Below are 26004 nucleotides of genomic sequence, written 5' to 3' on the forward strand. Positions count from 1 at the left end.
CTATAGTGTACTTATATATAATAAATAAATAAATCTTTAAAAAAAAAAAAAAAGGGTATAAGGGGAATGCTTAACCTTCTTTAGAAGAGAGGCTGTTTCCCCAGTCTTTTAAGAGCACCCATTTGAATGCCGACAATTAACGCGTGGCTTACAGATGACTCACTGATTCATTCAAACAAGCCTGTTAGGCCTGCTGCCTTGCCGTGTTCTTCCTTGGTGAACAATAAAATTGCCTTTAGAAGTCTTTAATTCAGACTAACTTTTCCTCATGTTAATCAGTGTTAAAATAAGCTTTCTTGTGGTTTGTGAGGAGAAGCTTCCACATTCCCACATGGTTATAGGTTTCCTAACTTTAATAACCAGTTTGAGGGATTTGATTTTAGAGAATTAACAGTTTCTATTTTTCCTCTAATTGCCTTGAATTAACAAGCTTTTTTTGGCTTGGTGTCTCCTGAATGAGAGGAAAGGAAACTTGACATGGTTGGCAAGGATGTCTAGACCCTCTTTCTTGCCACACCTGACCTTTGGTCCTGTGCCCCTTTAACCAAGTGGCACTCACCCCACAAAGCCTCATGGCAAAGTTGGACAGTTCTACAGTTAGAAAATTCTAATTTATGTTATGATGGAGATATTTGTTGTCATCCCGACCTGGGCAAGTTCTTTCCTCTTCCCCATCTCTGTATTAGGCCTGTACTTGCAGTGGTCCAAGTCGTACAGTTGTTCCTGTCTCCCAGTCCTATAAGGATAATCAGATATCGTTACACAGCCATGCTAACTCCACCTCCAGAAGGCATGGGTGCACGTATACTCTTCTCTCACATGCAGTCCAGTTCTTATTTTGTAATGAAAAAGCCAACCTCCAGGGTCTTAAGAGTACTGACCTAGGAACGTGAATAATTTTGAGCTGTTGGTTTGTTGTTTTCTATGCCATCTCCACCCTGCTGACTGCAGATCTACAGCAGGAGAACTTGCTGGTTGTCCTTGCTCCTTGAGAGCAAAAGCCTTCCATGTGGGATGTAGAGACACCATAAGGAGAAACACTTGTCCCCACTTTTCCTCTTTTTTTCTTTTCTTTTTTTTCGGAGCTGGGGACCGAACCCAGGGCCTTGCGCTTGCTAGGCAAGTGCTCTACCACTGAGCTAAATCCCCAACCCCCCCACTTTTCCTCTTTAGTTTTCTCCTTTGGACTGTTTCTGAGCGCTTTGCCCTAGAATGGCCTCTAGGATATGCCGGCATTCCCCTTTCTGTCAGAGCTCCCCACCCTCCCCCAGCTCTACTTGACAATATTTCCCTGGCTGTGAAGCAGTGGCCTGGGAACCGAGGCTTTAAGAGCCGGTGTCCAGAGAGCAGCACGGTTATTTTGGTTATCTGATGGTGTGCTTTGGAAGACAAGGCTTGCAGCTTTCTATCCAATTTCAGTGAGTCAAGTGTGCTGGAGAGAGATGGGGACCAAGGCTTTCCACTAGTCCTGCAGGCTAGATTGCTACTTAGATCTGTGATGCTTGTGGGCTCTCAGCCTGTGCAGAGACCCTACATCCTGTCAGAATCTTCATAGAACAGGTCTCTTTGCTTTGGAATCTTCTTTGAACTTCCTTCTACATTAGAGGAAGGAAAGACAGCCTTTGCTGCGTCTGAGTTGTACCATCTCAGGTTGGACATTTGCCATGCTGTGTATGGTGCAGTGGTGAAGAGAGGTGCCCGTGACAAACTGTTTCCTGCTGTACTAATTCATTTCACAAGGCCTATTGAATGCCTGTGTGGCAGGCACTGGGGAAACAGTAAGAAGCAGATGGAGTGGTCGCCTCCATAATGTGAGTGGAGGCCCTGTGCAGGTTGGCAGGCAGAAAACCAAGAAAATAAACATATGAGTAAGATCATTACAAATTATAATAAGTCCTAGGGAAGAAATGAGCCAAGGTAATGAGTCTCTGCAGGAGACCATGTTAGATAGGGTGATTTGGGAAGAAGGCCTCATCAACATATTTGAACTGAAAGCTAAAGAAAATTTAAATCCTACTAAGAATTGGTTTGTAAGTCTGGGAATTACAGCATTTCAGGCAGGTGGCACAAAAGGGACCCCAGGTTTGTCAGATTTGAGAAACTCGGAAATGATTCAAGACACAGGAGATGAGAATGGAGAGGTCTGTGTGTGGGTTGGTGCAGTGTGTGGAGCATTAGGGAACATTCTGGGTGGTCTTCATTCCCCTGTGATGTAGTAGAATGGACCACAGCATTTCAGGCAAGAGCGACTTAGGATCGCTTAACAAATACCGCCATGTCTGGAAAGAAACTAGGGAAGGGAGAAGCAGAGACCACCAGCATGGGAGATAGGACAAGACACAGTGCTGACTAAGTCCAGGGCTTCATAATGGACAGAGGAGAATTTACATAGCTTAGACATGCAGCTAAAAGGACTTGCTGAAGAGTTGGATGTAGAGACTGAAGGACGTGAAGATGATTTTGAAAAAGGCCTCATTTGAGTTTGAGCCTCTGGGTGCTTAGAGGTGTGGGGGATTTTTTTGTTTTGTTTGTTTGTTTTTGTTTTGTTTTGTTTTGTTTTTGAAATAGAAATGTAACAGTTGGGCCAAATGTTTTTAGAGATAAGTATCATGAATGATTTTTTTAAAGATATATTTATTTATTTTATGTATATGACTACACTGTAGCTGTCTTCAGACACACCAGAAGAGGACATGGGATCCCATTACAGATGGTTGTGAGCCACCATGTGGTTGCTGGGACTTGAACTCAGGACCTCTGGAAGAGCAGTCAGTGCTCTTAACCTCTGAGCCATCTCTCCAGCCCCCACCCCCATGTTTTTTATTAAGTAAGTTTGAGGTGTGTGTTAAACATTTGAGACTCACTTGGATGGACTAGCTGGCTGGCTCAGAGGGTAAAGGCACTACCTGCCAAGTCTGAAAACCTGAGTTTTACCTCAGGGCTAGCATGGTGGAAAGACAGAACCAGAGAACCCCTGAAAAGTGTCCTCTAAGTGCCACATACATGCCATGTACCAAACCTGTACCAGAAATAAATAGTTTGTTGTTTTGAGCAAAAAACATCAGAGACCAGAGTGGGAAAGTTATATACTAGCTAATTTCCCCTTTGCTGTGAGCAAACAGAGAGAAATAAGGAATTTCTTGTTTGGGCTCCAAGTTTCAGAAGTGTCGCACCATCATGGCAGGAAGAAGCAGCTCTTAGGACATGCCTCCCTCACAGTGTCCCTCTGTCTTGAACTAGGACCTACCTTCTATCTTCCATCTCCAATCCCAAATGTATTATGAATCCATCAAGAATTTAAGTCCTTAGGGCAGGGCCCTCCTGATTTAATTGCCACTAGAAATTCCTTTACAGACACATTCAGAGGTATGCTTTATAAATCCCTAGTTATTTCTTCATGAAATCAAGTTTAAAATTAATCATGAAAATCAAGATTAACCCTAGCAGGTCATTGCATAAGATCCTGCTGTTTGAAGGGAGGAGTTTGAGCTAAAGCTTTTAGTGTGGGCATCACTGTCAGGGAAGTATTTTAATGTCTCTAGAGATAGAAAAAAAGAGGGTTGTTCAGGACCTAACTATGAGGCATCTAGCACGTAGGGTTCAGGTAGGAGATGAGGAATCATTAAAGAGACGAGGAGTCGGGTGAGCATGGTAAATTGCCAGCAGAGTTAGAGGAGGGAGGACAGGTGGTGCGCATGCTGCTGGTTGTTGGAGGAACATAGACGTTTGATTATCAATCAGCTGTTGGTAACTGACTTTAATGAGCAACACTGGACAGCTGTGGGGCTGGGAGTGCTGTTCAGTTGGTAGACTACTTGCCTGTATGCATGACGTTGCAGGGCCATGGCTAGTACGACATAAAACCAGGAGGATTAAAAGTTCAGGATCATACACAGGGCTTCATGGCATGTTTGAGCCCAGCTTGGGATATGAGACCTTGCCCCTCTAACCCCCAAAGAAACACCAAAACCAGAGCAGTCTTAGCAGCATGGTAAGCAGAATCGTTAGAGCGAGTGGCAATGTAAACAGGAAAAAAATGAAAGAGAAGGCAGCCTTCGGAGGCAAAGATTCAGTATAGCTTCAAGTGCAGCGTAGAGGCCAGCCTTATTTAATACAGTGTTCCAGCCTAGCCAGACTTTGATAGTGAGGCACCCTGTCTTTTGTTTTGTTTTTGCCTGATCTGGAACTTGCAGTGAAGACCAGGTTGACCTTTGACCTCTGTCTCTCATGTGCTGGGCAAGCATTAGATGCAAGGCAAAATAGAGTTTTTCTTAACAAGTAGAGGGGGAGGGGGAGGAAGAAGAGGAGGAAGAAGAGGAGAGGGGAGGAAGGGAAATCTATTCCTCTTACAACTCCTGAATCCTTAGCTCCCATGGATGGGGACAGAGCAGTGTTTTCTTCATGTGCTTAGCAGTGGAGAGAGAACCTAATCTCTCTCTTACTTTGAGAGCTTATGCTAATCATTTGAACAAAATACACCTTTAAAGGAGTAGCCACCCGCTGACACATAAGTTGGTGCTCAGGAAATGGGAATGGTTAGCTATAATAAATTAGTTGAAAACTAAGATTTAGAGGAAAGGAACATTTACTCTGGAGCCCTAAAGACTCTTTGATGAACGAAGCTGAATGAGGAGAGCCCTGAACACACATCTGACTAATAAAGGTTAAGCTGATGGAACCTGGAACAGAGCAGGGCGGCAGCCATTCCTCCCTTTCCTTTGAAATGTCTGCTCAGTCCTGTTCTCCCAGCACCTATGAGTTCCGTGTGGTGGAGGCTAGGCCATACACCTGTGTGTCAGCTGGGCGGTGCAGCTCCCACCCTCCTTCACCCCATTGTCCAAGAAGAAGGTTAGCATGGATGAGTGCAAAAGCAGAGCCCAGTGCTGCTCCACAAGGCTGTTGGCCATGCTCGCCCCTGCTGAGGTGGACAAGAAGGAGGGAGAAAGGCTGTGAGAAGGGATAAATCATTGGACAAAAAAGTACAAACTAGGGAATTGGGGAGCAAAGATCATACAGGCTGCAATGGCTGGGCAGCAAACTACAGATCTGCCTGTGGAAGATGCCCAGAGGACAGTGGACACCGGAGTCAGCCCCGGACTAGAAAAGAAGCCGACTAGCTGTGCTAGTCGTGTCAGTCAACTAGAAGTGTCCACCCGTGTTCTGCTCCGTTCCTGTCAGTCAGAGGGATGCCTTTATCAACGCATTTGTGAATGAGTTTTCAGTGGCTCTGGAAACATTTGTAAAAGGTGAGGGAATCCCACCTCATCCCATTTTTTAAGTGTAAATGATTTTCTAAGAGGTTAAATTATTTGCTGCTTGGTGATGGTGATGGTGATGATGGTAATGATGATGATGATGGTACAACTCAAAAATACCAGGATACTGAGTCAGGAGAGGCTGTGACTGACTGTTTCAGGGGTCACCAAAACATTCCGCAGAGGGGTCTAGTTTTATATCCTACAGTACAAAGCATACAAAACAATAATTTGGAGTCTTAGTCGTGCATTTGTATCTAGAATATTTTAAGATTTATTTATGGTCTTATGTTTCTAGTAGAATCGTTACTAAAAATCACTCCTTCCTTGCTCCTTGCCCTCTCAGAACTGTAATGTCCCTGGTCACATAAATCCATTTTCATAGCAATTGTGATAATGTGCTGTGAATGATGGAAAATTTGAATATACTGTCTGTGGCATGAAATTGTGAGCCCATGGAACTGAGGATTATGAGTGTTTGGTTGTTGTGTGAGGTCTTAGGAAAAATTTGCCAAGTTTGTAGCTGGAACATTATTGGACTAGGTTAGAAGAACCAGCGCCTGGCTCTTCAGAGTTTAGGCACATGTGTTAAGGGTTGGAAGGTCAGCAGGCATGGTGGTGAATACCTTTAATCCCTGCAGCAGAGAGGCAGAGAGGCAGAGGCAGGAGACTCTCTATGAGTTCAAGGCCAGCCTGGTCTTCAAAGCAAGTCCTGGACAGCCAGGGCTGGTTATACTGAGAAACCCTGTCTGGGGTTTTGGGAGAAAGAATTGGAATGCCTGTGTACTCTGCCTCTCACCCAATACAATCTCAGTTGTGAATGAGAAAAACAAAAACAAAAACAAAACCCTGCTCTGTCTTTAACTTAACCACAGCTGCAGTCCGGTTCAGTGTCAGTGACTCCCATGTATGTCTGCCCAGCCCATGCTCTTGCCTCTGTTCACTTGAATGAACTGAGATGTAACCCTCTTCACTAAAGAGACCCTCTAACTGGTTAAGATGCTGGCTGAACCTGGTCAGCCCCAGGAGGTGTGGGAGGAGACCTTCCAGTCTCTGCAGGTTCTTGAGACTACCGCCACATTGGTTCTTTTGCTCCATCCTCTTGGACGATGACTGCAGAAGGTGGTGGTTGGTTCTACTCCTAGGTCTCTCAGTTCTTTTCATTGTTAGATTGGATACACCTCTGTGTTCAAACATTGGCTTTAACGTGTGCGTCTACCCGTTTCATTTGTCTAAACAAGTTGGTTTGTCAAATCAAGTCTGGAACATTTTGGAAGTCTCAGGCCCCTGTTGCTCTGCTTCCTTGAAGATTATAGGTGAGGGTGCCTCTTACTCCTGTGTCTTCTGAACTCTGTGCTTCCTGGGGGCTCTGCTAGCACTGACCCTTTCCAGGGTCAGCCTCTGCTTGCCCTGTGCCTTTGCCTTCTGTCTCATGAAACACAAAACAAAAACCATGTGGCTTCAATTACAGTTGACATGTTGGATCCTGGCTGCCCTAAGGCAGAGGTTTGACAGTGTACTGAAAGTTAGAACTGGCCTGGCCAGCTTACTCTCTCTGGGTGCCAGTCACCCATAACAAGTACTGTCTTTCTTGGAGAAGTACACCCCTTCTGACTCTCAGCTTTTCTGTGGACAGGCTGGACATCAACACCAACACATACACTTCTCAGGACCTCAAGAGTGCACTGGCCAAGTTCAAGGAGGGGACAGAGATGGAGAATTCAAAGGATGAACTGGTATGTGATGGTCTATCTAGTTAGTTCTTGCCAGGAGTGAATGATCGGACCTGGAAACTTTTATAGTAGGCATGGAGTAGTAATATTGTAAACTAATTTAAGAAGCTATTTATGACAAATTAGAACCCTTTATATACTATTTTTAAAAACTGCACAGAGCATTTCTGGTTTTGGTTTTTGGGTGTGTGTTTCGGTTAGGATCCAGTGTTCTGCTTGTCTGGGGGAATTGTGGGACAAAGGAGATTACTACCCAGAGCCTCCTTAACAGTGAGATACAATACCAATCTCGGGTTTTGGTTTTTAATAGGGCTCAGTGGTTTAAAGCACTATACTGCTGGAACGTGAGGGGCTGGCTGGCTTTCAACACCCACTTGACAACAACAACTGTTTCTAACTCCACTTCCGGGAGGTCTGATGCTGCCTTCTGGCGTTTGCGGGCCGTGCGCACGTGTGATACAGACATGCTCACAGATAAAGCACTCACTGCATAAAATGAAAACAAACTTAGTTCTTTTCAGATAAGAAGGCAGACAAGAGAGGAAGAAGCCTGAATCTTTGTCTTTTTTAAATGTAGCAAATGTTTTCTTTTGGGGGCCTCTAGTTTTTTAAGCATAAAATCTGGGTGGGTCAATAAGATGACTGCAGTTTCCCTAGCCTGAAATCTCTGCACCGGCTAAGGTATGAGAGGGAGAGCAGGAGAATGTGTGCCCTAACTTCTACACCGATACAGCTCAAATGAGGACAAAATACTACTGAGGTGGACTGCCGTGAGTTCAAATACCAGGCAATGTCACAAAGCACTTCTGTGTACACCTCCTGGAGGTCCTGACGGAATCTTCTCTGACAGCTGCTCTGTAACCCAGGTTCTCCTCCCTCTTGTCCTCTCCCAATCCCTTTGCCCTCATCTGCCTCTTGGCCGTTTTCCCTTGAGCACTGGAGAATCTTAAAAGGGCAGCATTAGGTTCTTGGCTATTGTATGTTACTTCAAAACGGTCCTGTAGATTTAAACATGTTTTAAACTACATTTATATATTTATGTTGTGGGGTTGTGGGCGGTGCACGCTCCGGTGCACAGACAGAGAATATTTAAGAGGACCGTTTTCTCTTTCTGCCATGTGGGTCCTAGGAATCATTTAGATTCTTTAGAAGAGTTTCTGAGACTAATGAACCTTTAGAGTGGAGCTAGTGTTGACCTTTTTAAGACATATTAAAGCCAGATGTAATGACACACACCTGTAATCTCAATACTCAGGAGGCTGAGGCAAAAATTATGACATTTGAGTTTTTATATGTGTTACCTAATAATATTTATCCTCAGAACTCAATAAGGCTGACAGCTGTTACCCTTTTAATACCATCTTAACAAAACTAATCACAAACTAATTCAGAATGTCCATCTTCTCAGATGTCAAAAAGTCAATATATCGATCAGTAGAACTTGACATAGAAGTCAGCCAGGAACTCATGTATCTGAAAACACTTCTGGAATCATAGGACCAACAGCAGTCAAGATGGAGATATTTATTAGTGAAATATGAGGTACCAAGCAAGCTGACTACATAAGTAATCCCAGAGCTATAATCGCAGCAGTCTAGAGACTACTAACCCAGCAAGATTCGAGCTCTAGGCTCTCCAGGGCTGCATAATAAGTTCCCAGGCCTGCTTGGGCTATATAGAGGCTACGGCAAATAACCAAGCCACACCAATACCTTCATGTCTCTAGTTATCTTACCAAAATCACATGTCCATCATAGAATGCATGTTAGAAGCGAGGGTGGGGTGGAGACTTGTTCCATGGTGACGAGTGCTTGTCACTCTTGCAGAGGACCCTGGTGTGATCCCCAGCATCCACATGGGTGTTCACAGCCTTTTGTAACTGCAGTCCCAAGGGATTCAGTGCCCTCTCTGACCTCTGTGGGCACCAGGCACACACATGGCGTACACGCATGCACAAGTACAGGAGAGACACTCATATACATAAAACAATAAGATGTAGAAGTCTAAACATAAAGGAGGAAGGGGCAGGAGGACAACTGCAGCACATGGAACGTCATTATGCACAGGAGTCTACCTTACACAGCACAGGGTTGCTGGAGCTGGGGAAGAAAAGCAAACCTGCCACCCAGCAGATGGGAGGCCAGGTTCAAGATTGGTGCCTGTGACAAGGGAGTTAGACCTTTCCTACTGTCACTTTCGATCTGGGCATCATGTGGGTCTGTAAGGAACTTAGAAAATATTCCAAGTTCCATATCTTCTGTGGATGAAAACCCACTTAACCTTACTTTTCTCTATTTTCTTAGGGAATTACTATTGAATTTTCCTTCTCAGACAATGACATTTCTTTTTGTAATTTAGTTAGCATAGAAAAGCATGAGTAATTTTTTAAAAGATTTGAAAAATGGAAAGGCAAAGATGAAAATTTTCCATTGCTGTTTTTAAGAATCTGTTTCCCTCTGCAAAGGGGTCCACAGAATGCACAAAAGCAAGACCTTAGCACTGCTGGAGTGAGCCACCAGCCCACCTCTTTCCTGGCTGTTTGCATGCAGGAGTCTGGAATCAGTCAGGTTGTTGGCTTTGCCCTGGGACCCGGGCTGCTGCCTTCACTTGGAACTGATCTAGACAGACTCGGCTCCCTGTCAGCATTGGCTCAGAGACAAGCACATTAACTTGAAGTAGGTCTGTGGCTTTTTGTTTGTTTGTTTTTTAAGCATGTCTCCTACTCTTGGTTACAGACCTTTACATACTTTTAACTAATTAATTTTTAAGTCCATCTTGTGTAATGCCTTGTAAACACACAATGATGCTTTTGCTCTGAGCACAAAAAACCAATCCTGTCAAATATTGACCATATCTTTGTGTTTCTCAGATTTGACATGAAATTTGCAGGAGAGAGGGTATCAGTTCTCTTGAATTGATAGTTTAATTAATTTAGATAAAATTTCTTGCTTCTCAAAAAAGTTGCTCAGGACTGGCTAAATACCTCAGTGTAGAAAGGTGCTTACCATTAAGTCTGATGACCTGAGCTCAATTCTGCGAGTTTCTCTTCTGATCTACATGCCAGCATGCTGTCTTAATCAGGGTTTGTGTTCCTGCACAAAACATCAGGAACAAGAAGCAAGTTGGGGAGGAAAGGGTTTATTCAGCTTACACGTCCACATTGATGTTCATCACCAAAGGAAGTCAGCACTGGAACCTGGAGGCAGGAGCTGATGCAGAAGCCATGGGGCAATGTTAGGCACTGTCTTGCTTCCCCTGGCTTGCTCAGCTTGCTTTCTTATAGAACCCAAAACTATCAACCCAGAGATGGCACCGCCCACAATGGGCCCTCCCCCCTTGATCACTGGTTGAGAAAATGCATTAAGGCTGGGTCTCATGGAGGCATTTTCTCAAGGGAGGCTCCTTTCTCTGTGATAACTCCAGCTGTGTCAAGTTGACACACAAAACCAGCCAGTACACATGCACACATACATATGCCATGGCATGCATGTATGTACACATACACATATACATACACACACTAAGTAAATATAAGTAAAAAAAATTTATGTCTAAAAAATGCCATGACTTTTTTTAACTTTTAACTCTGTGACAAGCCCATGTTTCCTATTTCCCCACTAATGATAACTAAAACCCAGATATAACCAGTATGGAAATTTCTAAAAGGTGATAAAGCAGTTGCAGATTGGACAGGGATTTTGGGAGCTTTAGGAATGACATGTCGGTGTCTTCTATTAGCCCTACATATTCTAGCCTGGACACTGGAGAATCTCACGCAGTGAAATGTCAGCAGGGCCTCGGTACATGGCTTAGGGTGACCTAGAATGCATTGTATCCTAGGCTGGACTCAAACATGTGGCTTCCCTGCCTCCGTGTGCCAAGTACTGGCATGTGCTGGCACGCTGGCTTACACAGCAGATTCTAAGACATTTAAAGAAGCCTTTTCTTTCTAGCCAGGGAAGGAGTAGTCTACAAAGATAAGGCTTTGACAGTGCCTGTCCTAGTTCTGCCAAAGTCTCAGGACCCCAGCTGCCACCAGTACTGCATGCTCATTACCCGTGGAGATGGGTAAAGGTCTAGAATTCTACCTCCCTCTTGGTGGTGGCAGCAACACTCTACTCTGATCCCTGTTCCAGGGTCGGCAGGAATTAACTGAAAGCCTGAACTTGCACCTCACCACAATGGCGGTTATGAGTCAGGACTCTGCTTCACCTGAATGGAACCAGTAAGAGCAGGCCTACACCTCCCCCTGGGTGAAGAGTCTGGTTGTGACTGGGGCGGTGTGGGCAGAAACCCAGTGAGGAGCTTGCATATAATTTCTGGCACCCCTGGTTAGCTTTTTACTTCTCTCTGATGAGGTAGTAGTATTGGGGCTGCATAGAGAATCTGTCCTTCAGTTCCTACCCTGGTGGCAGCAGACAATTAGCTGCCCCCTGTGGTAGGGTCAGTGTGGTAAGCGAGCAAACAGCAGGAGCTACTTTCAGAAACAAGCATATCAATTGCCCTACAAATGTGGCGTCAGTAGAGGCCAATAGGGGGAGCTATTCTTCCATTCGCAAGGTCCTGCAGCCAGTGATAACAACCAAGTGCTCTTACCCTCCCAGCCTAAGGTGAAAGGCAGGCAGTGGTTTGGACAGAATAGATCTGAAAAAGTTAAAATTTGCATAAATGTCATGGACATAATCATTTATCTCCAGAAAAACCTGACCAGCATTCACACTGTTATAAAGTATAATGCAGTGGTGGGCAGGGGTAGCTGGTGGGCCCATGCCAAGGTGTTCCCCTGAGAAATCATGCCATTCCACAGACCCTGTATGATGGAGGTTTATTTGGGGAAAGGGAGGGGAGTGAGAACCTGGAGATGGGGTAGAAGCAGACAGACAGGAGCAGAGTCACAAGGGTGAGGGCACAGGAGTGGGGGACCGAAAAAAGCAGAAAGAGGGACATAAAGAGAGGCCTTCAGGAACACACGGGGACAAGGTGGGAGGAGCGTGTGCTGGGGTAACAAGCAGTCAGTGCTCTTATACACTGCCAAGCCACCTGACTCTAATACCAGTGCTGTCCATGGGCACCTCTGCTAAGTCCCTGGGAGGAGTCATATTTCCTGTAGGCCTACACACACACACACACACACACACACGAGTCTTAGTCAATGTTCTATTGCTGTGGACAGACGCCATGACCAAGGCAACTTTTATAAAGGCAAACATTTAACTGGGCTGGCTTACAGTTCAGAGTTCAGTCCATGATCATCATGGTGGGAAGCATTGCAGCATGCAGGCAGACATGATGCTGGAAGAGCTGAGAGCTCTACATACTGATTGATCTTCAATAGGAGAAAGAGAACCACTGGGCCTGGCTTGGGCTTCTGGAATCCCAAAGCCCACCCCCCCAGTGACACACTTCTCCCAACGAGGCCACACCTCCTAATCCTTTGAAATAGTGCCACTTCCTTTAAGCCTAAGGGGGTCATTTTCATTCAAATGCCACACAGACCACATAGAATTACAGTAGTTCACCTCTTACCACGGGGAATAAGTTCTAAGACTTTTTGTGGATAATGTTGAACTGTATATGCTATGTTTTTTCCTGAAATAAAAGTTTGTTATAAATTAGGTAAGAGATTAAAGACAACTGTGGTAAAACAGAACAGTTCCTGTATACCATAATAAAACTTCTCTGGTGTGCAGGTGGAACCTCTGAGGAGGTTTTGTTTGTTTGTTTGTTTGTTTGTTTGTTTTGATGAGAGGACTGGAAAGAAGGGTAAGAGGAAAAGAAAAAAGCATGCTTTTGCAGAGGAACCCAAGTTTGGTTCCCAGCACGCATATTAGGCAGCTCCCAACCACCTGTAACTCCAGCTCCAGAGGGATCTAATACCTCTGCTGTCCACAGGCACCTGCATTCATGTGTGTATACATACATGCTCACATGCACACATACATACATACATACTCACATACACACATACTCACATACATACATACTCACATACATACATACACACATACATACATACACACATACATACACACATACACACATACATACATACACACATACACACATACATACATACATACATACATACACATACATACACACATACACACATACATACACACATACATACACACACATACACACATACATACATACATACATACACACATACACACATACATACATACACACATACATACATACTCACATACACACATACATACATACTCACATACATATACACACACATACATATATACATACTCACATACGCACATACATACATACACACATATATACACACTCACATACACACATACATACATACATACATACATACATATGTGTATATATACCCCTCAATACATATAATTAAAGTATTAATATTTTTAAGAAAGAATTGTATTGAATTTCCTATCTAACTTGTTTGTGCCATAGTTACTATGACTAACCAAAGCCATAGAAAGTTAGATAAGAAGTGCTGACTAGAATTGAAAAATACAATAAATAAAATTTTAAAATTCACTGGATTAGATCAGTAACAGATTATAAGTCTCAGGGAAAAGAATCAGTCAGTAGAAATAGATAATAAAAAATCATAAAATCTGAGTAGATTCAAAATAGATTGAGGGAAAAATGAAGAAAGTGTTCAGGACCAAAGGAAAATAAGGAATTTATTGCCAGTGTATCTACACTGAACGTGTTCTACAGGCAGGAAGGGATCAGAAGGAAACTTGGAACATCAAGAAGAGAGAAAGAACAATGAATATAAACAAGAAAAATAGATTATTTTTTTGAACATTAAAATGTTTTATTCTAAAAGCAAGCATTTATTAACATCAACCAATCCATTTCCTGATGCCCACTGAGAATATCTTAAGACATGGTGGAAGGAGGTGACATGACTGGAGGCAGAGTTTCTATTTCACTCGGTTTAAGATCTGGTGCCTGTAGCATATTAGTTCCTTAGGTATATTGTAGTATTTAGAAAATCAGCATTAAAATGAAACCAAAGACAGGCACACTCAAAAATACTATAAATAAACCAAATGGAGTTCTGTTTTTAAAATGTTGCCATAGGAAGGACAAAGGGTAAACAAAAATCAAAGAACAGAGACAGGGAGTGGGGAGGGTAGACACAGGAAGCCAGCCTGGGCTACAGGCTGCCAGCCCAGACTACAAACCCAAACAAACCACCACCAACAAAAGACACCCACAGGATGAACAGAAATGGCAGACTTGAGTTATATAATGTTTCAATGATTACGTTAAATGTGAATAGTCTATAGCAATTAAAGCACTACTAAGTGAATTATTTTTTCTTATTCTTTTTGTTGTTTGTTTACCAAATGGATTTTTAAAACCAAAATATATAAGTTCTATAAAACAAACAAACAAACAAACAAAACAAAAAAAACCCAAAACTCAAATATAATACCAGAAGAGGTGGGTTGAAAACGGGAGAATTGAAAGTATATCGCCGGTTGGGAATTTGGCTCAGTGGTAGAGCGCTTGCCTAGCAAGCGCAAGGCCCTGGGTTCGGTCCCCAGCTCTGGAAGAAAAAAAAAATAAAAAAAAGTATATCGCCAACTAAAACATACCAAATGAATTGGTTTTGTATGTATCTTATTTTTTAATGGAATTTTAACAACACAAATATATGCTTCCTAAAAGAAACCTCAAATACAATGGTAGAGGAGGGTAGGTTGGATGAAAGAATGGAATGTAAATTGTACAAGCATTACTTGTTAAAAAGCAGTGAATGCCCAGCGATAAGGAGGAATGTTGCATTATGGTAAAGGGTTAAGTTGCTAAGATACATGGCAATCTTAATGTTTTTCACTTTTGTTTTGTGCTAAAGTAGTAAGGCAGCTTGGGGGTAGTCATGGCCCACGCCTTTAATCCCAGCACTCGGGAGGCAGAGGCAGACGGATCTCTGATCAAGGCCAGCCTGGTCTACAGAGTAAGTTTCAGGATAGCCAGGACTACACGGAGAAACCCTGTCTCAGGAAAAACAACAACAGCAAATACTTGAGGCAAAACCTGACAGGATTAAAAGGAAGAAACAAATAAATCTGCAGTTACATTTAGATACCTCAACATTCCTTTCCCAGAATTTCTAAAAAAGCGAATGAAAAGAACATGAGAGGAGCTGGAGAGATGGCTCAGTGGTTAAGAGCACTGACTGCTCTACCAGAGGTCATGAGTTCAATTCCCAGCAACCACATGGTGGTCACAACCATCTGTAATGAGATCTGATGCCCTCTTCTGGTGTGTGTGAAGACAGCTACAGTGTACTCCTATATATTAAATAAAATAAATCTTTTTTTTTTTAAATCTTAAATACACACACACACACACACACACACAACATGAGAAAGCCGAGTACTAGAAACTTTCATCAAGTTAGAGTGTGCCTGGAGGGGATTTAGCTCAGTGGTAGAGCGCTTGCCTAGCAAGCGCAAGGCCCTGGGTTCGGTCCCCAGCTCAAAAAAAAAAAAAAAAAAAAAAGTGTGTGCCACCACTGCCTGTCTAGAGTGTGCCTGGAGTTAGCAATGTATCTAAACCACATTAAGGAAATGAATTTATAGAGTATTTTCTCTGCTCATAAAAGAATCAGAAGAGAACATCTGCAAACATCTGCATTACAGAGGCACACTGACCTGAACACAGGTACGAATGCAGGTGCTGAGGCTCTGCTAACCCTGCAGCCCCAGCATTTGAGAGGCAGAGGCAGGAGAGCACAAGTGCAGGAGAGACCAGGATGTCAGAAATGAAGATGGAGCTTGCAGTACAACAGTGGATTGGCCGCCTACCGCTCCCAGTCCAGTCCCCAGCAGTGCGAGGGATCAAGTATGTGCTCCCTACATAGAAACACTGGGAAGAGGCTTGTAGCCAGCAAGGAAATTTGATTTGTAATGAGAATGGTTTACAGAAGAATTCCTTAGGTTTAAAAAGTTTTACTGGCACTATCTACCAAACATTGTAAAGTAGTTACCATCAACTCTGCACAATCTCATCTAGAAAACAGAAGCTGAAGTGAAATTTCCTCACCTATTTTATGAGGCTGGTATTATACTTCTACCTAAACCAGAAAATATTTAAAAAACAAAACAAAGAAACCCTTCAGAATAATATTCCTCATGAATATAGATGCAAAAATCTCCAATAAGATAGAGACAAATCAAGATCAGCAACTTAGAAAAGAAATAAAACACTGCGAGTGAATGGGGTTTCTTACAGAAGGAAAAGTTGATTCAGCCATGGAGTGGTGGTGGCACACAGCAGTGTTCCCAGTACTCATGAGGCAGAAGCAGAGGGAGTTCCGAGTTCAAGGTCAACTTGATCTACATGGAGTTCCAACAAGGGCTGCAGAAAGGGACACTACCTAAAAATATTCTTTCCTGTGTAACAAAAGCTAGTCAGACTAGGCATGATAGTGCATACCTGTAGCCTAGCACAGAGGGCTGTGAATTTGAGGCCAGCTGGACTATGTAACACAATTCTGTCCCCCAAAATCAGAAACAAGCAAACAAAAACATAAAGCCCAAAAGTGTAACCACAGTCAGCAGCTAAAGAAGAAACATTACCTCATCATATATCAATTCAGATATTAAGAGTGTGACAGAAATCCAATACCAGTTTATGATAAAAACTGAAAAATCCAGGAATAGAACCTTCCTCAACTTGATAAAAGAGACTGATGAGAAAAAAACTATATTGAATATACTTTGTAGTGAGAGGCTAACTGTGCCAGTGAACTCGGCAAGAATATTCACTCACCACTAGGGATGGCTACTCCTGGTTGTCAACTTGACTACATCTGGAATTAACTAAAACCCAAATGGCCAGGAACACCTATAAGGGACTTTTCCCTTAAATTATCTGAAGTGGGAAGACCCACTTGTAATGTAGATCTTTGAGATAGGAAGATCCACCTTTAATCTAAGCCACACCTTCTGCTGGCATCCCATATAAGGCCACAGGAGAAGGAAGCTGGCCCTCTCTCTGCCTGCTTGCTCTCATGCTTGCTGGCAAGTCCATCCCTTCTCTGGCGTTAGAGCCCACTTCTTCCAGATCCCTGTGTATACTGAAGGCCAGCTGACATATCTAGCCTCAGCAACTGAAATACTGGATTCTTGGAACTCCTGTTCATAGGTAGCCACTGTTGCCAGAGCACAGCCTATAAGCCATTCTAATAAATCCCCTTTTTAATTTATATATGTGTATTATATATATATGTTATATATGTATAATATATATTAAAATACACATTTAAATACATGTATATTATATATATTTTATGTATATGTAAATATATAGATAGATTCATTCTATAAGTTATGTTCCTCTAGAGAAACCTGACTAATATACCACATATTCAAAGTAGTTCAAGCCAAGTCAGTAAGACAAAGAGAAGAAAGAACAGGTATTTAAACTGGAGAAGGAAAACAGAAACAAAAAGTAACCAACTCTGCTCATGTCCAGATGACATTGACTTTCTAAGTATAAATCTCAGAGAACACCTAATAAACAAAATATCCTCTAGACCTAGTGAATTCTGGTAGGTCACAGGATTTAAAACCAACACAATTCAGTTGTGTTTCTATATCCTAGCTATAGATATATGAAAATTGAAATAAAAAACAAATTTCATTTCTATTCTCCCCAAAGTGAAATATTTAAATATAAAGCCAAGAAGGCAAATACAGCATCTATATTGAAGGCTAGGAGTTGATGAACAATGAGATAGGTAAATTAAAAACTTCAATAAGTAGATATACTGTGTACATGAACTGGAATGTTCAACATGGTAAGATATATACATGCAATTTCTATTATATCCCAGCAGTTTTTTGAAATGTTAGAAGTTTGGGGGTTTTGTTTGTTTTTTGAGACAAGGTCAGTCTGTCCTCAAACTCTGTGTAGCCAAGTGAATTCCTGATCCTCCTGTTTCTGCCCCCTGAGAGCTGGACTTATGGGAACGAGCTAATATCACCAATGTACATGGTGCTGGGAATTGAACCCAGGGCATCACTCAAGCTGGAATTCCTGTGTTATAAAGGTATTCAGAAATGAAAAAGTAGCAACACCAGTATTTACTTAGTACTGTAATTTAAAATACCCCAAACATTGAAAGTTAAAGTTTTCATTTCTTGATTTAAAAAAAGACAAGACCAAAAACCCTTACCAAAGAGCAGAGCAGTCTCCACCCCACTTGGCTCCTTACTGTAGATCCTGGCCTGAAGCAAGTGCCTCTCCTGCCTTGCAGAGGCTGGTCCCTCCCGGAGGCTTAGCACCTAGACTTTTACCTGTGAGCTGTCCGTATTGTGACACTTCTAAGGTTCTCTAACAGGAAGGGTTGGCTGGTATCACTTATCCTTTCTATCACTGTATGAATTTGTCTTATTAACTTGTTTTTAGTACTAGAATCAAGCCTAAGGCCTCATATGTACCACTGAGCTACATCTTCAACCCTTCTTAAGTTTTTACACTATATTTACTTAATGTAGCAGTTCTCAACCTGTGGGTCATGACCTTTTGTGGGTCTAATGACCCTTTCACAGTGGTTGCATATCAGACAACCTGCATGGCAAATATTTAAGGTGACGATTCGTAACAGCAGCACAATACAGTTAAGTGGCAAAATAATTTTATGGTTGGGGGTCAGGTCACCACAACATGAGGAGCTCTTATTAAAGGGTCACAGCACCAGGAAGGGTGAAAACCACTGATTTAGAGTGAGTGTGTGCGTGTGTGCACTGGTCAGCAGACAACTGACTTACACTGGAAGTTGGCTTTCTCTTTCTATCCTGTAGATTCCTTAGACTCTGAGAACTAAATTTGAGTCATCAGACTTGGTGACAAGGGCCTTTATCCACTGAGCCATCTTGCCGGTCTCAGTCCAGCCCTCTTAAAACTTTGTTATTGTCTCCTCACTCTGTAGTCCAGGGTGGTATGGAACACACTGTGTAGCCCAGATAGCCATCAATTCCTACTCTGGGTCTCAACCTCCCAAGAGGCTTTGTGTGTGTTGTGTTCATTTTAGTTGTTATTGCCAAAGCTAACAAAGAATATAGTACGTCATTGAAAACAAACGTATTTTTAATTATGTGGTGGGGCTCTCTCTGTGTGAGTCTGTGTGTCTGTGTCAGTGTGGAGTGTGGGGCACTTGTGAGCACTTGATAGGGGTGCAATATGCAATTTTATTGAGACAACATCTTACTATGTAGCCTAGGCTGGCCTTGAACTCACAGAGATTCCCTGCCTCTACCTCCTGACCAGAGCCATACCACATCCCTCCACTATACAATGTTTACATTCTCCAACCCTGTTTTAGTTTTGTATCTCATTTGGCTTCAAACTCAAAGTGTAGCTGGGGGTGGCTTTGAACCTTGATTCTCCTGCCTGTACTTCCTGAGTCCTAGGACTGCTGGTATATGCTACCATATCTAGTTTATGTGCCACTGGGAATCAAACCCAGGGCCCTGTGGATGCTGGGCAACTACCCTACTAACTAAACTACATCCTCAGCCCTAAAAATTAGTGCTCAGGATGGCTGCAGTTAGCGTACTGTGGTTAGGATGGCTGCAGTTACTATATGGTGGTAGCTAACATGTGAAACCCATGCACAGGAAGGACTGTGTCTGTTTGACAAAGCACATACATGTTTTCAGTGGGTGTGGGCTGACCCTAGAGCCTTGTGTGCTATGTCTGTGCAAGTGCCCTCTCCACCACTGAATTATATACTCAGCCAAACAGGACTTTTACCTACATATACAAACAACCCTCAAAGTTCCAAGAGTTCAAAACGAACCTACTTAGAAATGGGAAGGGAAAGGAAACATTTTGCCAAAGATGCTGTGTGGATGGCAGATATCCCATGAAAACCTGTTTAGCAACTTTAATCTATAAAGAGATATTAGTAAATATGTGTTAGTAGATTAAAAAAATGATGATAGCACTAAATACTGGTGAAGATGTATACATAGTTTATAGGAATGTAAAATGGTATTTACTCTCTGGGATACAGTTTGACAGATTTAGTGAAACAACACATATTTACCATATCAGCCAGCAATTGTGCTTATATGGCTTTATCATAGAAAAATGATATATATGCTTAAACAAAAATCTGCATAGAGGCTTCACATGTTTATGCCCATTGGATTTATTTACTTATGGTCTATGACATGTGAGAGAGCGCCAGTGTTCACGTGACACAATGCACAGGTCTGAGTGTAAACTTTAGGAACCGGCTCCCTGCTTCCCCCTGAGTTCAGGGATCAAACTCAGTTTGTCAGGCTGTGCTGAGTTCTTTACCATCCGAGGCCTCTCTCCTGCTGAGCAGGCCTATCCTGACAGCCAACAGGTAGAAACAGCTCGGTTGTTCTTAAGCAGGGAAATGATTACTGTCCAGGTGTGCTGGAATACTCAGCAGCAGAGAACGGAACACTTGATGCCGGCAGTGACTGGGTTAGCTCTCAAGGGCATTGTGCTTAGTGAAGAAAATGCCAATCTTAAAAAAGCCAATCTGTGTGGTTCCATTATATAACATTCCCCAAATGTCAAAATTATAGAGCTGGAGGAAAAAAAAACCCAGCGGTTATCAGGGCTTCGGGATGGGACTCAGTGGGCGCACAAGATGTAGCTATAAAGAGCTTGAACGGGGGGTTCCTCAGAGGGATAGAACAGCTCTGTAGCCTGATCGTACTGGTGCCCACAAAAATCGCCAACCTGGATAAAGCTGTATAGAATAATACATATACACATACAGTATCCATGCAAATCGGTGCATGTGAACGGTGGCACGGTATGTTTTATATCGTATTATAAGACGACTGAACCTGTGTCCTTTCTTGCTGTTGATGTTACACTATCATTATGTAAGATGCTATTATTGGGGGAAGCTAGGTAAAGAGTATATGACACTCTCACTCTTTTTATAAATTCCTGTGAGCTTATACTTATTTCAGACTACATTTCTTCCCCCCTTTTTTTCTTTTCCTTTAACAGGCCCCCTTGAGAGCCAGAAAACATCATCTTTGTGAGGCAAAAGTCACTTGTTTTCTTCTTTTTCTTTTACTTTTCTTTTTCCAAGACAAGGTCTTACTATGTCATTCTGGCTGTTTGGGAACTCACTGTGTAGACCAGGCTGGCCTTGAACTCACAGACATCACCTGAGAGGTCACATGTTTGTTGTTTCCCTAGCTCTAAGAAGTGACTTAGCCTTCCCAGACCTCTTTGGCTTTGTTCACTGTCCAGACTCCTCTACCTGAGACTTGCAAGAGCATTTTACAGGGTTTTAGCCCAAAGATGAAGTGTGGACCTCCAAGATGTGATAACTTTGCTGGAGCATCTTTTTTAAGAGAGGGTGATTCATACCTTTGGTTGGTGTTTCTATAGAATACTTAGACCAGGGAGAGAAACCATAGGTAATAGATGAATAATTTGGAGCTGACAACTGCTCATCATCCTGCTTTTTATAAATACCTGTGCCTTTTAATCTTTCTTGTAAGATAGCTACATAAACCACTGCCACCTTTCAGACTCTCTTTATAAGAACTATCCACTAAAATTGGGAAGAAAGTGAAGTGCCACATGTATAAAATACCCAATTAAAGTCTTTTATTCCCCTCCAACGTAACTTCATTTTAAAGATTTTTATATGTGTGTGGGGTAGGGAGGATTGAGAGAAAATTGTTTGAGATTTGAGTATAGTACATACAGTAATTCAGCCATTTCAACAGTTGAACAGATTGTGCACCTGTGGTTGGAGTGACAGAAATGACAGTGATTTAATTTTCATCTGCAAATTGCTCTTGTTCTGACAGCTCTTACCCACAGTTCCCTTCCCCCGGCTTCCCATCCAGGCAGGGCAAGGCCAGGGCTCTGATTGTGGAAGGCAGAGAGCCATGGTATGGATCCTCGCCTTCTACTGCAGCTGTCCTGGGAGGCTAGAGGTTGAACCTGTCTTGTTCTTCCTGAGCTCTGTAGTTGCACCAAGAAGCCTCCATCCCCCCAGGCTTGAATAAGAGTGCCCGGGAGAGCCCTATGCATGGTTTGGGAGAAGAGCCCTATGTGGGTAGACGTTGGTGGCTTTTTCTCTGAGTCTCTTGGAAAGTGTCAGTGTTTCCACTCCCAACAGATTAGACCCCCAGTCTTGGCATGGCAGTTCGGTAAGGATGGGCATCCACGGTACACTATCAGATCCTAGGGAGAGGTCTCCATCCTCTTGAACTAATCACATCTTTGCTGTTCTCTTTAGGCAAGACAGGCCACCGTAAAGCAGCTCTTCCGCCCCATCGAGGAGCTGAAGAAGGAATTTGATGAGCTGAATGTTGTTCTTGAGACCGACATGCAGATTATGGTTCGGCTGATAAACAAGTTCAACAGCTCCAGCTCTAGCCTAGAAGAGAAGGTTGCTGCACTCTTTGATCTTGAGTACTATGTCCATCAGGTACTGTATTTCCTTTCCTGTAAACCCAGCTTTTTAATCAATAGCTCCAAACAGAAACCCTGCTCTAAACCCTGAGAAAACAATGTCAGTGGTTCTTTTCCATGACAGACATTTAATGTGGACCAGTGTCTATGGCAGTTAGATCTGTTCTTAAAGAACAGAACAACCCAACCCACTTCTTTGCTTGAACCTGTTTTGTTTTGTTTTAACATTAAGACAAAATTACCATAATCTTGTGTTACTTACAGTCTGGAAAGGGAAACAAATATGAACAATTGAGCAAATTAACAAACAGTGAGCTAATTTAAACCATAATAGGGGCTTCAAAGGGTGATGTGGGTGATGTGTCACAGGGCAACTTAGAACAAGCTGACTAGTTAGAGTCAATAAAAGATGCTTCTCATAGGATGCCTCTTAGGCTGAGGTTTAGGAAGGAGTAGGCGTTAGCTAGATGAAGAAGAGGAACTCTTAAGGAGGTGATGGCAGCGTTGCACATGGGCAATATCTGGTGTAATGTCTATATTAGTACCTAAGGTTTTATTGTGATAGTTACACCCATTTGTTGATGTATTTATGATTATTTTCATGCTATAGTGGTACAGTTGAATAGTTATGACAGCATGTTTACAAAGTCAGAAGTATTTTCCCCATTACCCCCTTTCCCCTTCATATTACCTGTGTTCCACTCACCTTCCCCACAGTGGCCAGGGATCATTGTGGAAGAGAGGACAAAATTACCATGAGAGCCAGAAGACAGTGAGCACAGGAGTGACAGTGTCCTCTGAACAAATAATGATTCTGTTCTCACTCATGAGCCCACAGGAGCTGTGGTTACAAGGCAGGCCTGAAATCAAGCCGGTCAACGTCAGGCGTACAACGTCCCTCTACACAGAGAGGGCCTCACAGGCCCCACCCCATTTGAGAAGCTACTGAGAGTTGATGGCTGCTGAGGGAGGGGAGAAGGTTTCTCTATGGCTATGCTCGCTGGTGGGTCGACCAGGCTGCCCACACCCATGCAGACATGGGAGCACAAATTAGACTCAGTAGGTTCTGTTGTTTTTAAGGATATGGAATTAGGAGGCAGTGGGGGTAAATTTCAAAGTAGTTAGGGGAAGAAGAAGGGATTAGTGTGATCAGAGAATGTTATATATGTATGAAATTCTCAAAAAATAATAAAATTGTTGTTTTTTTTATTTATTTTAATTTGAGGCTGGACATGGCACATGCCTTTAATCCCAGTACTTGAAAGGCAGGCAGATCTCTGTGAATTCGAGGCCAGCCTGGTGTATACAGTGAGCTCCAGAACAGCCAGGGATATACAGAGAGACCCTGTCTCAAAAACAAACAACAAAGAAAAAAGGAAGAAACTCGAAGAAGGTTTACTTATTGTTAGGGCTGTAGGAAAGGTCCTTGTATTGGAACTTTGCATGCAGAGTGCACACAGATTCTGGGGCAGAGGTGAGTTGGTAAGGTTGAAGGCCTGGACGAGATTGGAGGAACTAGAGCTCAGACGAGGGGAGAGGGGAGTCAGAGAGGTAAAGCGGGGGATATCCTTTTACTCTTCGTGATTGTCCCTGGTCCAGAGTTTAGTGTGAGAAAGTAACCATTCAAACATCTAATACTAACATTGAGCACTCTAGACGATCTACTGCTTCAAGGACTTTGTATGTATTGATCCCATCTGGGCCTGAGGAGGTACCACTATTAGTCTCTTTTTCCTTTTTGTTTGGTTTTGGTTTTGAGTTAGAGTCTCGCTGTTATCCAGGATGGTCTTACATTCCTGGGCTCCAGCGAGTCAGGGGGAATCACAAGATCCCACTTTTTAGATGAGGACGATGGAGCTCAAGGAGATGGTGTGATTATTGAGAATGAACCAGCTACTGAATGAGAACTAGGATTTGTAAAAAGTTCAGTCTATTCCTAAATTCTAAGCTTTTAGACTTTTGACCAGTGTACTTCTCATAGAACACTGGTACCTTTTGCATGAAGGTCAAAAGCTAGAGGAGAAGAAGAACTAAGGCAAAGTATTTATTTATTTAACATTTTTTTCAACAAGTGACCCTATGGAGGGTCTGCTGAGGCCCAGACACTTGACGTGCATTTATGAACAAAATTGGACTTTATTTTCTAGCAGAGGCAGATAGGCAGGTTTAACAAATAATTTGTTTGAAAGGTAATAAAATTACCAAAAAGTAAAAAGAAGAGCAGTAGAGAAATTGGAGGGCAGGAGGTGGGAGCAAGCGTGGTATATTTGAGGAACTACAAGGTGACTCTGAGTGGATCTGAGAGAAAAGGAAGAGACAGTAGAAACTCACAGGCCATAAGAAAGCAGGAGTAGAGCCCAGTGGCGGAGTGAGGGAAAACAGCCCCTCCAACTGTTGCATTGAGAGCCTGACCACGGTAGGGAGCTTGGGTGGGAAGAGAGCGCAGATGGGAAGCTGTAGGAATGGTGGCCCAAGGAGCTGTGAAGTCATAACCAAGCACGTGTTGTGCCCCAGCCCCACCCCTCACAGTGACGTTGTTCTCTGTAAACGAGAACTTTTCTTCCTTTGGGGTTTTGTGGTGAGTGCATCTGTGCTGTCTGCAAGGGTTCAGGGTGGCTCTTCATCCTCTTCCTGTTCTTCCTTCTCAGATTCCAAATAGCAAAACTGTAACCGTCTTACGAGGTGGAAAAAAATGAGCCTGAGTTTTCTTTCCCCTTCCTAGTCTTTTTTGGGGGTGAAAGACACCCTCTAGCTTTTCCATTAGAGATAATTAAGGATCAAGGCTTCTAGGGGTTATTGACCAGCTCAGTCTTGTTCTGGTGCTGACAACTTTTATTATGTTTTTCATTTTTAATGTACTTGAGTGGATCTTTAGTTCTTAGCTTTCTGAAGGGTCTTGCTTTAGTTCATAAGAAAAGCTAAAATCACTAGCTTATCATGCCTAGAAGAGAATGGGCTACACAAAAGCTAAGCCACCAATGACCCAGTAGCAGCAAAATTTCCCCCTGCAGTCTCACCTGGCAGTGCCATCCTCAGGTGTCGTCCCATCCCACTTGTACAGTTCCTTGGTCATCACCAGACTCAACCAGAGGTCACCACAGAACATTCCATTGGTCAAGGACAAATCCACTCCACTGGCAAAAGTGTCCTCCTCAGTGTTCTGGGCCACTGACTGGGGCTAGTGCACTAATGTGCCCTGGTATGTTGTGATTTCTCAGGGAGATTCCAGAATACATAGCTCATCCTGCTTTCCAGTTGTGGTGGAGAATTGGGTGATGTAATGCTAACTGTGAGGCAGACAACTTTTCCAGCCAGGACCTTCAGTTTATTCTCACTCTTAACTTCACTGAATAGGGAACTAAAGAGCCAGGGGCTTCAAGGACCTGAACTGGGTCTGCCAAAGGATTCCTTGCAGCCATATTTTAATTATTAAAACGGGATATGTGAAAAGCAAAACCTTGTGTGTAGAAAACAGTTTGTGAGTTATTTATGAGGAAGGCCTCTGTGTGCCCCCATCTGCCCTGGGCAGAGAATCTGCTTTTCCTTTCCTCAGTGACTCCTCCATTATTTCC

General features: G+C 42.9%; 1 protein-coding gene across 1 annotated transcript in view; it reads left to right on the top strand.

The window, feature by feature from the left end:
- Positions 1 to 26004, top strand: part of LOC116884500 (nucleotide exchange factor SIL1) — a 168051-nt gene that overhangs the window by 139864 nt on the left and 2183 nt on the right. Inside the window, exons 5-6 of the mRNA XM_032885630.1 lie at positions 6892 to 6991; positions 22257 to 22448. Of these exons, the coding sequence (XP_032741521.1) occupies positions 6892 to 6991; positions 22257 to 22448 (292 nt within the window). The remainder of the gene's footprint in view (positions 1 to 6891; positions 6992 to 22256; positions 22449 to 26004) is intronic.

Source organism: Rattus rattus, chromosome 15 (assembly GCF_011064425.1).
Source record: "Rattus rattus isolate New Zealand chromosome 15, Rrattus_CSIRO_v1, whole genome shotgun sequence".
Taxonomy (NCBI): Eukaryota; Metazoa; Chordata; class Mammalia; order Rodentia; family Muridae; genus Rattus; species Rattus rattus.